This window comes from Panthera uncia, chromosome F1 (assembly GCF_023721935.1).
Source record: "Panthera uncia isolate 11264 chromosome F1, Puncia_PCG_1.0, whole genome shotgun sequence".
NCBI lineage: Eukaryota > Metazoa > Chordata > Mammalia > Carnivora > Felidae > Panthera > Panthera uncia.
In genome coordinates, this window is record NC_064813.1 from 39,157,660 (window position 1) to 39,173,156 (window position 15,497).

General features: G+C 50.1%; 1 protein-coding gene across 4 annotated transcripts in view; it reads left to right on the top strand.

Moving 5' to 3' along the window:
• The window catches only part of NAV1 (neuron navigator 1), a 244,343-nt gene that overhangs the window by 57,103 nt on the left and 171,743 nt on the right, over window positions 1-15,497 (top strand). For all 4 annotated transcript variants that reach the window (XM_049634335.1, XM_049634332.1, XM_049634333.1 and 1 more), the window contains exon 2: window positions 13,945-14,679. In XM_049634335.1, the coding sequence (XP_049490292.1) occupies window positions 13,976-14,679 (704 nt within the window). In that variant the 5' untranslated portion in view covers window positions 13,945-13,975. The remainder of the gene's footprint in view (window positions 1-13,944; window positions 14,680-15,497) is intronic.

Consider the following 15,497-nt stretch of genomic DNA (forward strand, 5'->3'; position numbering starts at 1 on the left):
TGGAAGGCCAGGCCCCCAGCAGAGGCTGCAGCCCCACTGCTGAACTTGGCCGTTCTGATGTACGCCCCTAATTGCTGAGAAGGGTGCAGTGAGTCAGACACTCAGACACCACTGGAGGAAGAACACGTTGCCTGAATCTTTCTGAACAGCGGTCTGTAGTTTATGACCAAGAGTCTTTATAAGATTCTCCCCTGTATCCAACAATTCCCCTTCTGACAAAGAAGCCTGAGGAAATAAGCTAAGGCTCAAGCAAAGCTTGTTTGCGTGTTTATCACAGTGTTCTACGTACTGCTGGAAAATTGGAAACAACCTGAGTGGCTAGCAATGACAGAATGGTTAAGTAATTTCTGTATAAAGCTTTTGCGTGATGGTTTGTTATCTTTTTAAATTTTTTTTAATGTTTCTTTATCTTTGAGAGACAGAGAGAGAGCATGAGCAGGGGAGGGGCAGAGAGAGAGGGAGACACAGAATCTGAAGCAGGCTCCAGGCTCTAAGCTGTCAGCACAGAGCCCCATGTAGGGCTCGAACCCATGAACCACAAGATCGTGACCTGAGTTGAAGCTGGACGCTTAGTCGACTGAGCCACCCGGGCGCCCCATATTATCTATTAACAAGTACACTTTTGAACACAATTGAATGAAAAGTAAAAATGCTTAATTCATAGTAAATGAAGAGACATGACATGTATGTACAGTGTAATCACAGTTTTATGCGTGTGAATATGAATAGTAAAAAGCCTGGAAGAAACCAAAACACCTAACAATGCTAAATGTAGACTAGTAGGTTTGTAGATGATAGGCTTTTTTCTTCTTTGTGTCGTTCTAGATTTTCCAAGTTTTTTCTAATAAGCGTGTTATTATTTTTATAAGACCTACCCTTGATTAAGCACGTTCCACATGCTACTGTGCTAAGCATTTTTCACACTGCTTTAGATTGAGTGTTTGTGTCCCCCCAAATTCCTATGTTGAAATCTTAATCTCCAAGGTAATTGTATTAGGAAGTGGGGTCTTTGGTAAGTGGTTATGTCAGGAGGGCAGAGCCCCTCATGAATGGAATCAGTGCCCTTTAAAGAAGAGACCTCAGAGAGCTCCCTCACTTTTCCGCCATGTGAGGACACAGCCAGAGGCAGCCGGCTGTGATCCGAGAAGCAAGTTCTCACGAGTCGGCAAGTCTGCCGACACCGTGACCATGATCACAGCCTCCAGAACTGTGAATAAGTTCTGTTGCTTATAAGCCACCCGGTCTGTGATATTCTGTTAAAGCAACCCAAATGAACGAAGACACACATTATCTCATTTTATTTTTATAGCAACTCAGTGAGATAGATACCCTTATTTTTCAGATGAAACAACCAAAGCTTGCAGAGCGTAAGTAGCTTTCCCTACACCGCCCCGTTTATAAATAGCAGAACCACATCCTGAACAACACCCCCAAAAAAGTTACAGAAAGTTAATGCAGTCATTCAGGGTGGGCGTGGGGTGGATAAGTGGTACTGATCTGCCTGGCTTTTGGGTTTCTGGCCTAAATGTGCAAATGTTAATGTGTCCCACCTCAGGGGGCCCTGTTACCTCAGCCTTGTTTGCTGGGCAGTTCTGGTCAAACCTGACCAACCTCTCCAGGCAAAGGTGGCCCCCCTCGGAGACCCTGTACCGGGATGTACAGGACAACGGAGGGAGGCCCCGGTGTAGACAGGGTGGGACAAGTGCACTCCTAGATGTGTTCGGCATAATAGGAGAGGGCGGGGCGGGGGGGGGGCGATGCTTCCCCATCTTCGGCTCGTGTGAGACCCCCCAGCTCCCCTGTTAGCGTCCTGGTGTCTGGCAGGACTCTGGGCCTTGGGAGGCTACACCCTGGGAGCCTCACAGCCCATCGGACCCTTTCCCATGATTGAGGTCAGCAGGGGGAGGGGAGGATTCTCTCCTGCAGCCTGGCCCCTTGCCTTGGGCTATAGTGAGTGAGGCCTGGCCTCTCTGTGCGTGACTCCTACACGAATGTGCTGCTGAAGAAAGCGGGGAGGTGGGGGACGGGCAGGGACACGTGTCCTGGGTTGGCAGCATTGTACTGGCAGGAATGAGGCCCAAGCATGGTTTTAGCTTGGCTCTGAGGGTAGTAGCTGGTGGAGCCGGCAGGACAGGGGTGCTCCGTTTTGCTCAAGACACATAGGCAGCCACACTTTTATCTCTCCACGGCTCAGGAATGAGAGGAGTTAGGGAAGTTGCATTCTCTTTTTTGCTGGAATTGCTTGCCCCACTTCTCAGATGGAAAAGTTAAGGCCCGGAGACTGAATAATTCAGAGAGATACTTAGCACTGGAATCCAGTCCAACGGTCACATTCCTGGGCTGCTCTCGACTGTTGGGCCTGCCCCCAGCTCCTCGCTCTTGCCTCTTAGCCCCACCCCCACCCCTTGCATATTCTGAAGTTTGTGAGGAAAGTAGAGCTGGCTTATTGCTAGTGTAGCCAGCCTAAAGCTGACTTAACTAGGCAGGAGGTCTGGTCTGCAGCTCCCAGCTCAGTCTGACTGATGGGTTTACAGTCAGATTGAGAGTCCAGTCCTCTACAAATGCCAGGATGTAGCACCCCAGCCAGGGTACTAGCCTACACATGGCAGAGTGGCAGGGCCTCTGGACAGGAGGGCTTTAAGAGCAGTCCAGAATCCCTCACACATCTCCTACCCCAGCACCAAAGAATTTCCCTCCCCTGCCCCAGCCCAGTGGCCCTGGACTTTGGGGGCCTGGAGAGTATGTGGGGCATGTTGAGTGATAGGTCCTCCGTCTGCCTGACTGGAAAAACCATCGATGGAAGCACACTGCAGGCTTTAAGTTGAGGAAGAAAAATAACAATAAAGTGAGTGTGAGAAAGTCGGAGCTGACAGGTCTGGTGGGAGAGGCAGTCATCTGGCTGGCTGCCTGGGGGTCTACGCAGGTTCCAGTTTCTCTGTCTGAGATGAGTTCCCCCACCCCCAGGCTCCATTTACTCCTGCTCCTCCCCCATTCATTAGCTCTAGGGTCCATCTGGAATCTAAGCTATTGCTTGGGAAGCCAGAGCTCTAGTAACAGTGGCCTAGAGGAAGTAACCAGACACACACACACACACACACACACACACACACACACACACACGCACAGACCAGAGAGACAATCAGATGCGGGTGAGACATGGGCTGTCTTTGGAGCAGCTCCCCAGGGGCCTAGGCAACTGTACTCTAGTGATACAGAGCTCCCAAGCTCTCATTTGCCTCACAGGAGAGCATACCACATTCTAGAAACAGCCAGAGGGGGTTTTGGAGCTGGGGGTGTGGAGCAGGAGGTGTTCTGGAGCAGAGCGAAGCTGCGTGTGGCTGCACATACTCCCCATGCCAGCTCAACTTCCTGGGAGGTATTTATAACCCAAGCCTCCAGCCCCCTGTGATTTGTGGGACAGCTTTAAACCATTGATTTTCATTAGCACTAAATCATTTCTCTTGGCTAATTGAAAAGGAACCAAGGATACTGACAGTGGAACCGTTTATACGGATCAAATCAGTGAAAAATGCCAATATGCTGATACAGTGCAAGTCTTCAGTTGGGCATCTCTGGGGCCCCTCCCTGGAGCTCAAAATTCACTTTTCTCTCAAAGGCCAGAGGCTGTGAGAAACTACTCCCTATCCACTCCCTCTCCCGCGCCCTGTCTTGACCCCAAGACTGGAAAACCAGGAAATGGACCTGATTCTTAGCAGAAGGGATGGAGGTTAGACATTTGGAAGATCTTACAGCATTGAGAGATGGGACAGGAGGTTCTGAGAGTAGTGTTGGAGGAACAGTGAACGTTTCTTCTATATAGGTTGTTTGAATTTTACATATGTCCTGCCTGTCAGCCTGGGCTTAGCACAGAATAGGCATGAGGCTAGGGAACACTAAGGGAGGGTGCTGGAGTTGCTCTGAGAATGCCAAGTCTGGGCAGTACAGTATTTGGAAGCCATCTCGTGGGAAACGGGGTTGGGCTCAGCTGGACTGGGCCTTAAAGGTAGGTTGTTGGCACCAGCTTGATCATTTACTATAAATGCCAGGAAACCAAACTGTTTGTTATTACCTGAGATTAACTTGGCCAGTCCCATCTTCCTCTGTAAGAACATGTTACCATCTGGCCAGAAGGAAGACCTTTCTACAGTTTTACAGTTAAAGGAGTTCCTGTGGATGTTGGCAGAGCCCTGGGCCCCAGGGGTGGAGAGGGGAGGAGAATAATGAGTTCCACTACTGTGGACAATCCTAATCCCCATTCTGAGCCAGGAGCCAGCCAGGCGGGCGCTAAGAGTACTGAGCCCCCACCTTTTGCCTGCCAAGTGCTAGCCAGCAGACCCGTTTCCTTGCCTCCTGCCAATGCTCTGCCCACTCTGTCCGTGCTTGCCCTGAAGAGACAACGCTGCTGGCTGCCCATCCCGTCCCTTTCTCAGTACTGACTGGGGTGATCACCTTCTCTGCCAAGGAGCAAGCCAAGCTACATGGTCCTTAGCTGGTTTACTGGAGCCTAAAACCTACAGGCTAAGAGCTTGGGGAAGGGGGCTGGCTTCAAACCTCCTCTACTATGGCCCCACTACCATGCACCCACATCTCAGACTTTCCTTGATCTCTGTCCTTAGAGACTGGCAGAGATAAGAGGCTGGAAAAGAAGGAGAAACATTTAGTAAGTAGTCATTGCAGTCCTGTCCTTAGCCCAGGGGACTCCCCCATGATGCCCAGCCTTAGGGTCTTACGTGGAGGGGAGACTGTGTGGGGTGGGGAAGAGCACCGGACCAGGAGTCACCCCAGGCACCACCATTACTCGGTGGTGTGGCTTGGGACAAGTTCCTTCCTCTAGGTATAGGGATGTTATCAATTGCCTTTATCCCCCATCTCTAACTCCGTGTGAGCTGTAGAAAATCTATAATCCACAAATGTTAAAGGAAAATTGTGGAGGGGCGCCCGGGTGGCTCCAAAATTGTGTACACATAGTGAAGGTGTTGGGGCCTATTTTTCCAAGGAAAGCCTGTGAGCACACTGCTGGAGAGCCCAGAGCCCTTGAGATGGACAAAGATAGGAGGACACAGAGTACCCCCTCATCTCTAGACTGGATGGGAAATGGGCCAAAAGGAAGGGACAGGGAGAGGAAGACAGACTGAAGCTACAGACGTGTGTGTGTGTGTGTGTGTGTGTGTGTGTGTGTATCAGTGTGTGGAGATGGGTCGATGTGAGTGACTATCAGTATGTGGATGTGGGCAGGTGTGGGTGAGTGGGTGTATGTGTGTGTGAGCATGACACTATATATGTGATACTTGGCCGAGAGGTGAGGCAACACAAGTCACCTCTTTGCTGGGCCATCAGAGGACACAGGTCTCTGTTCCCTGAAGCGTTCAGCCTCCATGGACCAGGCTGGGCCTCCAAGCTGAGGTTTGGCCCTGGGAGGAGCCAGTCAGGCTTTCAAGGACAGAAGACAGTACGTGGCAGGTAGAGGAAGAAATCTTGCATAGAGGCCTGCGTGAGTCCAGTTTTGTCTGTAGTGTGTGGATCCCTGAGAGTCATCCTGTCCACCTGCTGCCTCTGAAGAGGTTGCCCCTAAGCCACCCTCCTGCTGTCAGGACTGCCTCAACTTCAGAAGGGGCCCCGCGAGAGAGGTTTCCCCATGTCTCTCACTAGTCCCTGCCACAGTTTATTTTGGAAAATTCTCCAACTTTGTTTATCCTCCCTACCCCAATCCCATGTAAACTCTGTCCTACTCATACTCAAATGAGGAAATAGAAATTTAGGTTAGAGGGAAATATATGTGATAACATTTATGTTGTTCTGACTGTCTGTGACAAAAGATGCCAGTGGGACATGTGAGTAGAACAGAGAAGGGAGATACATGCTGTGATGATGCTCTAGTTGACTTAATAACTAACATTTATTCAGTGATTTGTATGGGTTTGTATGAGCCAGGCACTGTCTTAATGATTTTCCTATAATAACTCACTGAATTTTTATAACGATGTTATATAGATATTGTTATTATTATCATTCCTATTTTACAGACGAGGAAGCAGACCAGGGAGGCTAAATAGCTTGCTCAGGACCACAAGCTAGGAAGCTGCAGTGGAAGCTAGCTTTGCATGGGGGTGGGGTGTTGGGAAGATGCTCCAGGTCCTATGTTCTTAACCACTACCCTCTACTGTGCAGCATCTGTACCTCAGTGCTTGAGTCTAGAGATACCGCAAACTTTAACCATCTTTCCCTCTTCCTGAGAAGCCAAGTTTTTCCTCCTTATGTTTCAGCCTTTCAGTAACAAACCAGGGAAGATAAATCATTTGCCCAAATTCACTCAGCTCATGATGGAGTCATCTGATCAGCACCCAGAGTCCCACTTCCCAGACATTTTTTTTTGCTTTTCCTTCCTCCCTTTCTTCCTCCCTCCCTCCCTCTCTCCCTTCCTTCCTTTCCTTCCTTCCTCCATTTCTTTTTCTTCTCTTTCATTTGTCTTCTCTTTTATTTTTTATTAAAAAAATTTTTTAATGTTTATTTTGTGAGAGAGCGCATATGAGCAGGGAGTGGGCAGAGAAAGAGGGAGAGAGAGAATTCCAAGCAGGCTGTCAGCACAGATCCGGTCGCCGGGCTCGAACTCACAAACGTGAGATCATGACCTGAGTTATAATCAAGAGGGGATACTTGACCGATTGAGTCACCCAAGCACCCCCTTTTTTCTCTTCTCTTCTCTTCTCTTCTCTTCTCTTCTCTTCTCTTCTCTTCTCTTCTCTTCTCTTCTCTTCTCTTCTCTTCTCTTCTCTTCTCGTCTTCCATATCCACCCTTTTGATGCTGTGGTTAAAATGTTCTGACTTTTTGAAATGGGCATCCTAACCACATTCACAAAGCGCAGACGCGGCTCCTTTAACGGGGCCACTGCAGGAGGAGCTGTCCTATCAGCACCACGGCCGCCGCCCCGCGCACAGCGCGCGCCCCGCCCACTCCGCCACCTCTGCGGGAGTCTCAAGGGCAGAAAGGGCGGCAGAGAGTCTTGGCTGGGAATCTGCAGCCTGGCTAGTCCTCCAGACCTGGAAGGGACCGCTGAATACAGTGCCCGCCTTCCCTCCCCTCATCCCGCCTCTGACCCTGCAGATCTGAGGGAACTGGCGCTTAAGCTCTCCCCACATTCCGAGCTAGAGTGAAATATTTATAGGCCAAAATTACTTCCTGGCTCTGGGGTTTACAGAGCATTGCGGAGCCAGGGGCCTCTGTTTGTCCTGATGGGGCCTGAGGCCAGAATGATTCAAGGCTGACAAAAGCTGGGAGGTTGGGGGTGCGAGGGAGTCAGCTGTGAGGCCTGGATTGAGGCTGTAGGATGAGCAACAGAGCAGGGTAGTTACAGGCACTGGCTGGTTCCACTGTCTGTGCTTAATCTTGGCTCTCCCATCTACCAGCTGTGTGATTACGAGCAAATTCCTCAGCCTCTCTGTGCTTTGCTGCCACTTGCCTGTGAAGTGGGAATGATAATATAATAGCACCAACTCATAGGCCAATTGCAAGTTAATGTAGGTTAAAAAACAGAACTGTGCCTGGCATGCAGTCGGTAAATGCAATTAAAAAGTGTTGGATTTAAAAATAAAGCAAGACCCCAGGGTGAGGATGAGAGAACAGACAGTTGGGGTGTGGACTGAAAAAGGCAGAGGGGGACAAAATGGAAGTACATGTCAGGTAGGGCTACACACTGTGTTCAATGGCTGGGACTGTGCCACTTCTCCCTGGATGCCACCAGCCTCTCGACTCACCTGCCATCCATCAGATTGTCCCAGTCTGTGTCTGAATTTGTCTCCTTCCCTTTTGGGAAGAAGGGCAGCTGTTCTCCTTAACATAATTTTTGCCATTTCTTGGGTACCTACTATGCGCCAGGCACCGTGCTAAGTACCTTATCTTTATTCTCTCATTTAATCTTTACAAAACTCTATGACCGCTTATTTCAGATGAGGACTTTGGGCTCAAAAAAGTTGAATAATTTATCTAAAGCCACATAGCAAGAAGTAGCAAATCTGGGATTTGAACCCTGAGTCTTCCTGACTCAGAAGCCTTTACTCTTTCCATTACACAATTTCCAAACTATCTAGTTTCCTACCCCATCCACTGGTGGGTGTTACTGCATCCATCATGGGCAGTGTTTTTCCTGTTAATGCTACAGGTTTTTGATCCAAGCCTGGCAGGGTCTCTGATCTCCTTTGCTCTGCTGGAGGCTCCAGAAGAACCAGGCAGCTCAGCCTCCATCCCTGGGCATCTAGGATGGAAGGACACTTGGAAAAAAGTCCTTTGTCCCTATGATCATAATAACAATACTTGTTGAGTCCTTATTATGTGCCAGGTTCCATTCTAAGCACTACATGTATTAACTAATTTACTCTTCAAAGCAGTGAAGAGGAGATCCTAGTCTCAGCCTCATTTTACCAATGAGGAAGCTCAGAGTTTATGGAATTTGCCCAAGGCTACACCATCAGCAAATGGCAGAGCCAAGCTTTGGACCTAGACACTGTGACTCCAGAGTTTATTCTGTCACCACTACTCTGAAGAGCAGAGTATGTGTTGGAGCACTGATGGATAGACCCCTGGGCATGGGAGGTTCAGTCATCAAATCTGCTGTTTGCCAGATCTCAGACCAACCTCCAACCCTGCTGCTGCCTCTTCCTTGTAGCCTTCTCTGATTCTACCTTATTGTCAGACTGATACACACACAGCCCCATAGCACTTTGTTTTGCCTCTTTTGACACACCGCATGTGTGCTTGTGATGACTGCGCATGTTTCCTGCTTCCCCATACCAGATTGTTGGCTCCCTGAGAGCAGAACCTAGGTCTCAGCCATGGTGATTGCCACAGCACCTGGCAATGCACCTGGCATGTGGAAGGTATTCAACCAAGGTGTGTGTTGTTGAACAAAGGGATCTTGCTGTGAATCCTTTCGAAAGTGCTACGAGCTTTTGTAATGGGGAGTATTAACTCCCTAATGTAATTTATCGAGGACAGAGATCCCTGGAATGAGTAACTAAGAAACAAGGTCTCAAGTGAGACCCTCTTCTTGAATCTATTCACTGAGGTTAAATGAAATTGCAGATCAGGGCGGAAGGAAGAAGGGGAAGGAAGAAGAGAGAGCGTGTTGAGGAGTAGGGGATCTGGTAGGATTCCCCAGCACCACATGTGCATGCACATACACATTCACATAAGAAAGAAATGGTCTCCTTGTTTCCACTCCTAGCTCCTCACCTTCTGCCCTTGAGCCTCCCCAGATATATTGTGAAGGTATCAAAAGATGATTAGTACTGACAGCCGGTACTTGAACAGGGCCTGTCCAAAAGAGATATAGATTGTCCTGCTTCTCTAGGACATTTTTGTCTGACAGTGAGCACCAGGAAATGGAAGCCATTACAGCTAACCCTGTTTTCCCCAGGAGGCTGAACATTTTCTAGATACTACCTCGTTCAGCCTCCTTAGGACATGAAGCTATGGAGAGCAAGGAGGCAGAATTTCCCCCTCATTTGACAGAAGGAGAAACTGAGCCCCAGAGCAAGTATGGGAGCTTCCCAAATCACTCGGTCCATTAACAATGCAGCTTGGGTGCCATGGCCGGTAGATAACTTTTGGGGCCGCAGCAGAGATCATCTGCACAGAGGCCTCACCCTTGAGATACTATTGGAGATACTATTGTCCATGTGTCTCAGTTAAGACCCTGCTTCCCATGAGCACTCTCTCCCCCCTTTTCCCCAGGTCTCCCATCTACTGTAGTCTTGTAATTCCATAGTCTTCCTCCTCAATTCCCACCTACCCCAAGTATGCCATCTGCTGCCAACTGGGCATATTAAGCATGTGGCCAGGCTGGATTTGGCCCATTATCTCCCTCCCCAGCCGCATTCATTGCCTATAGCCTCTTACAAGGCAGTGCCCTGAGACCACCTTGACCCCTAGTACCACCAAAGGCAAACAGGATATGAACAGTACAAGGGTAGCTGGCTAGATCTGAGGAGTGCTGGAGAAAAAGAGAGGAGGAGGAGGCCTCCTCCAGAGGCCCGTGACTGATTTCCTTTTCTGTTTTCCACCCTGTGAACTGGATTTATGCCCCCTCTACCCTCCCCCACATCTCTGGAAGGCCCAGACCTGTCAATCACAGCAACAACAGTGTGGATATGGAGGCTGAGGAGTACCTCCTGAGGCTGGACTTGCACTGGTAGCTGTGGTCTAGGGAATCCATCCTTGGGCCTCAGGGTCCTGCTCATCTGCTTTTGAATCACAGCTTTACTGCTCTCTAGCTATGTTTGGCAGCTGACTTAACCTTCTCAGCCTTGTTTTCCTGACCTGGCAAATGGGGATAATAAAAGCTACTTTAGAAGGTTGTTGTGAGGGTTAGAAACCATGTCTCAATGAAAGAGAGATCCTGATACCGTCTAGAGAAGAGGGATTTGCTGGGTGTCCCCTTGAGATCTCTGTAAGGATACTGAAGCACCTGGGAGTTCCCACTCTAAAGGCAAACCAGGAAGGCTCCTTTGTGCCCCCTTTCCTGCCAGGCTAAAAGAGCTCAATGTATTTGGGGATCCGTCCTCCACCACCTGATTGTAGACCTAAGGGTGGTCTGATTCTCCTAGGCTCCCACCTGGGAGAGTGGTTGTTACATCCTGTGTGGTGCTGTTCCTGGTCTAGGTGAGGGCTGTCATGGCACGGGCGGGGGGGCGGGAGAGAGCAGGGCCCCAACTGCAGTGAAGAGGGAGGGGTGTGGCTCCTGTGACCTACCACAGGAATGTTTTTAAATCTTCTTCCATCAGCCTTTGAAAAAATGATGATCCAGTGAAAGCAGCAACTGCATCTGCTCCATTAGCAAGTGAAGTAGAATCAGCTTTCTCCGCCTTGGGGCTCTCTTGGCTGGAACTCTGGTCAGTCCTTGATGTAGGGCTTGGGGGAGTCTGGGGATGCTTCAGGGACAACGTAGGTGAGTTGGGCTCTTGGGGGGTCCCTGGGCACTACAACGTGGGTAGGGGAGCGGTTCCCAGGAGAGGTGCAGGTGGAGCCTAGATACAGCTCTAGGTTTCATCACAGTGGTAGCTCCCAAAGGGGGTGGTCTGGTGTGCTCATGTGGCCATGGTCCCCTGATGGGGACTCAGCCCAAGGGGAGAGGCAGAAGTGGCCTGTGTGGCACCGTGCCAGTGCAGGGATTAAACAGGGGAACGCTGAAATCTCAGGGGTATGGCTGTCATGGGTCAGTGGTCTTGGGTCCTTGTCGTGGGTGGCCAGCTGATTAGCTCAGTCGGCCAGTGCATGGCTCAGCTCTGTGCTGGATGCCAAGGTCAGCAGCTCAGGGACCACACATACCTTTAATCGGGTCCATTCTTGTCCCTTTGGTCCTGCTTGGCATTGTCACTGAGGCACGTAGCTGATCGTTAGTGGAATGGCGGGATAGGAGAAGGATGACAGAGTAAATCTGCTCTCACCGCTACTGGGGAGGAATTCTCACTACGGTCTTGAGGCCAGGCTAAAGCATAGTGCTCCTTCTTATCTTAAAGACCCTCTATTTCTCCACCTGGCAGCAGTTGCTAGATTTTATCCTGTTCTTATTTTGCAGGCTGAGCATGGAGATTCTCACAGCTGCTGTTAGTACCTACTTGACACATTCTGAGATCTCTTTGTGAAAGTACTTCTCAGGCCCTCCAATGGGACTGTCTTTGGCATGCTGGAGGCTGGGGGCAGGGCAGCACGCCCTGTATGGGAGACGGTGGGCAGGCAAAGGGTGACTTAAGAGCGTCCTTTCAGACTGTGGCCTGGTGGGTGGGAAGGAAGTAGGAGTCAGGGAAGCCTTGGACGGGGTCCTACGGGCCTAGGTGATGGGGCAGCCACTGGAGGAGTGGAGGCAAGCTGGTTGTGCGTGCCTGAACACACACGGCTTTGCCCTGTCTGCTGGAGGACATTCAGCTCATTCAATAGTGGCATCAAGTCATTCAGGTACAAATCAGAGGAAAGGAGGAGGCGGTCATTGCTTTTCTCTTCCTAGTGGAAATTATTTCATCCGTGAGTAGGGCAGTCCTGAAGCCCTGACTCTCGGTCATTTCGCGCTGTAGTTCTATAAATCCATCAATGTTTAGGGGTCTACCTTGACTTTTCACAGTTTAGCCTGTAACTGGTCCCGGGCCACAGAGTCAAAGGTCAGAGCAAGGCCAACAACAGCCAGAAACAATCCCTTGCAGTTGCCGACAGCTTTTTCCACAGTGTGAAAGGGGCCACCCCAGTGGTCTCGGGTGGACCAGCCGTACCGTGGTGGTCTTTTCTCTGCCCACATGTCCTCTGTCTCCGTCTTCACCCAGAGCCCATTTACCCCTGGAGAGTCAACTTGAGCATTTGCCTCCTCGTACATAAACATTTGCCTACATTTTCAATCCTTTCCCTAGGACACATTTCTAGATCTGGCATTGTTCCCACAGCAGTGTATGAGAGCCCTGTGGCCCTGTACCAATGGTGGATAATATGCATTTTCTAAAAGGTAGTGAATTTGATAGCAGAAATGATAACATTTCACAGGCATCTCTTCGATTTTAAGGAGGCCTTTTCTTTTTGTTGGGCTTTGGCCAATTGTACGTATTATTTTGTGAATTCCTTGTTCAAGTCTTTTGCTTTTTATTCTGTGGGGCATTTGCTTTCTCTTATTGATTTGGTAGAATTCCCTGTGCTTAAAGGTATTAACTCCTTGTCCCCCATATATGTTGCAAGTATCTTTATAGTTTCTTGGTGGCTTGAGCCTTTTGAAAGGGCTCTTGTGTTCATACAGAGATTTTCATTCTTATGCACTCAAGTCTATCAGTGCTTTCTTTTGTAATCTCTGCCTGTGACGTGGGGCATCTAAAGGCCTTTCCCACAACAAAATTATGGAAGCATTTATGTGTGTGCTCTGAAAATTCTTTTATGGTTTCATTTTCTACATTTCCTACCCTTAACTCTTTCACCTATCTGAAATTGATTGATTGTGTCTTTGTAAATGGCTTCAAATTCCCTTGGGAATGAAAGTGATTAATAGAGCAATTAATTCATTAATTAACATGGCAGGGAAGAGAAGCTGGTAGAGGAGGAGAGGTTGAGGGTATGGGAGAGAGATGTGATAATTAATGGATCAGGGTCTGGGAGGGAAGGGATTGAGTGCTGGGGGAGGGGGGGTACCTAGAGGGTTCTGCCTGTATCTTAAACGTGGGACACTTAATCTGTGAGACCAGAGGCCCAGGGTGGCAGAGGTCACTTTTGCTAGGTTGGGAGGTGGATGGGGAATGGGCTAGAAAGGAAGACTGTGAGTCCAGTGCCCAAATCTCCAGTGACTGAAGGGGTGGGGGCAGTGGATAGGGACCAGGAGAGATGGGCATCAACGAGGACCAGTGAATAGTATGAGCCAGGTGGCAGGAGCCCGAGGTCAGAGAAGGTTTGCAAGTTTATGATTGGTGGGGATTGGGATCGGCTGCTCCGCCTTTGGGCCCAGTGGGATCTGGAGGATAACACTCCGCTGGAGAGGTATCCTGGGCACTTTTGTCAGATAAAGTGGCAAGTGGAAGGAACACGCAGAGCAAAGGCGGACGGCACAAGGAAGTTGGTTTACCGTGGTCAGTGCCTTGTAGACTCAGGCTACAAGGAAGGGTCTATCCCCTATCAGTGGAGGGCAACAGAGGCAAGGGAAGTCAAATTAACTCCGTTTGTAGAGAGCACCATAGTTCCCAAAACACTTTCACGTATGTGTCTGCATAGGAGACTCACAGCAGCATTTGAGAGAGGGGAGGTAAAGGGGTTTTTGTCTAGAGTCAGGCAGGGAGGCACTGACTGAATCAGGATGTGAAGCCAGGAGTCCCAGTGTCCAGCCTGGATGCTGATGCCTCCTTCCCTGACCTCATCATCATCTTTATACCCTCAGGGACGGAAACTCAGGATGGTGCCTAACGATCTTCTTTTCTCTCCTCTCTCTGCAGGACAGTAGTCCTCATTGCCACCTTGCCAACCATGAATGGGATGGCCAATGTGAACTCGGCCAGCCGGCCCCACTATGCCTCCTCCATACCTGTGCCTCGAGCTGCTTCCCAGACCAGGATTCATACACCGGGCGCCTCTCCCCAGCTGCGGCCACGCCAGGCTGGCCTGGCCCTGAGCCCCCAGCGTTCGGCCTCCCCGAGACTGGGCAAAGCAGGAGGCCCTTCCAGAAACTCCTCTCCTAAGGCCTCTCGGGGGAGAGGCTCCCCCAAGACTTCTGGGGCAGGGAGAGAGTCAGCTGAGGGTGGTGAAGGCCTCTCCAGCTCCCCATGGAGCAGTCCCAGGGCAAGCCCAAAAGCTGCCCTCTCCAGCCGGGCTGGGTCCAGAAGAACTGGGGAGACACAAGGCACCCAGGGAAAGAAGAAGGTGGCTCAGGAAGGGATTCCAGTCCGCCAGACCCGGGGCAGGAGCCCATCCCGAATGAGCTCTCATGGAGAAACTCAAATACCAGGGGCTCCTGAAGGTCGAAAACCTCCTAACCACCCGGGAAACTACAAAAGTCCAGGGATCTCGAAGTCTTTGGAGCCTGATGCCGGGGCAGCATCAGGGGCTTCTTCCCCAGTGTGCAGCCCTGTGCAGAGCAAGCGCCCCTCCCCCACCCCAGGGGCCATCAGCTTCGCCTCGGTCCATCAGCAGAGTCAGCCAGTCACAGCCACAGTAGCCCCCTTCCAGTACAGGTGAGCTGGGGTGGGGGGCAGATGGGGAGGAAGGGAGGGAAGCATGGAGCTGGGATTCAGTGGCAAGTCCAAAGAGGAGGGAGCCTGGGTGATGAGTAGCTGGTGGAGACCAGGGGGCCTGGAGTATAGAAGAAGTGAGGCAAAGAGTTGGGAGAGTGGAGATAGGATTGGGGACATAAAAGGTGGACCAGGATCTAAGCAAGGTTTTTGTCAGAGGCCTCAACTCTGGGGACTCTGTAACAAACAGGATCATAAGGAGAGTATCATCTCAAGATGTCCATCTCCCTGGGCTCTGAGACAGTAGATTAGGGTGTTGTGGATGCTTAAGCAGCTAGAGGTGCAGGTAGGTAGGTCAGTCTCACCCAGCTCATCTGGGATATTTGCCACCACTGTGAGTTAGACTAACTGCATTGTCATGGGCATGGTGCCTTCAGTTCATAGTGAGTGAAGTCCTAACTGTTCCTCTTGGCCCTCCCATAATACTCTGTATCTGTCTGTCTGTCACTCAGTCTCTTTCTGTCCACTTACCATATTTCTTTATACATAACTGTTTACCTCGTGCCTGGCCTACCAAGGACAGTCAGTATTGCTTTCTAAATGGTCAGACAGGGGTCGCCACCTTTGGCGCTGGCCCAGCCCCCATTCATAACAACATGGTCAACAAATTAGTCTCTAGTTTTCTTCAGACATGGCGACTTGAGTGCATAGGAAAACATGTCCATCAAGTACGTATGCTTCTTTTTCTTTTTTCCTTTTTTTTTTTAAAGTTTATTTGTTTTGAAAGAGTGAGAGAGAGAGAGAGAGAGAGAGAGCAGGGG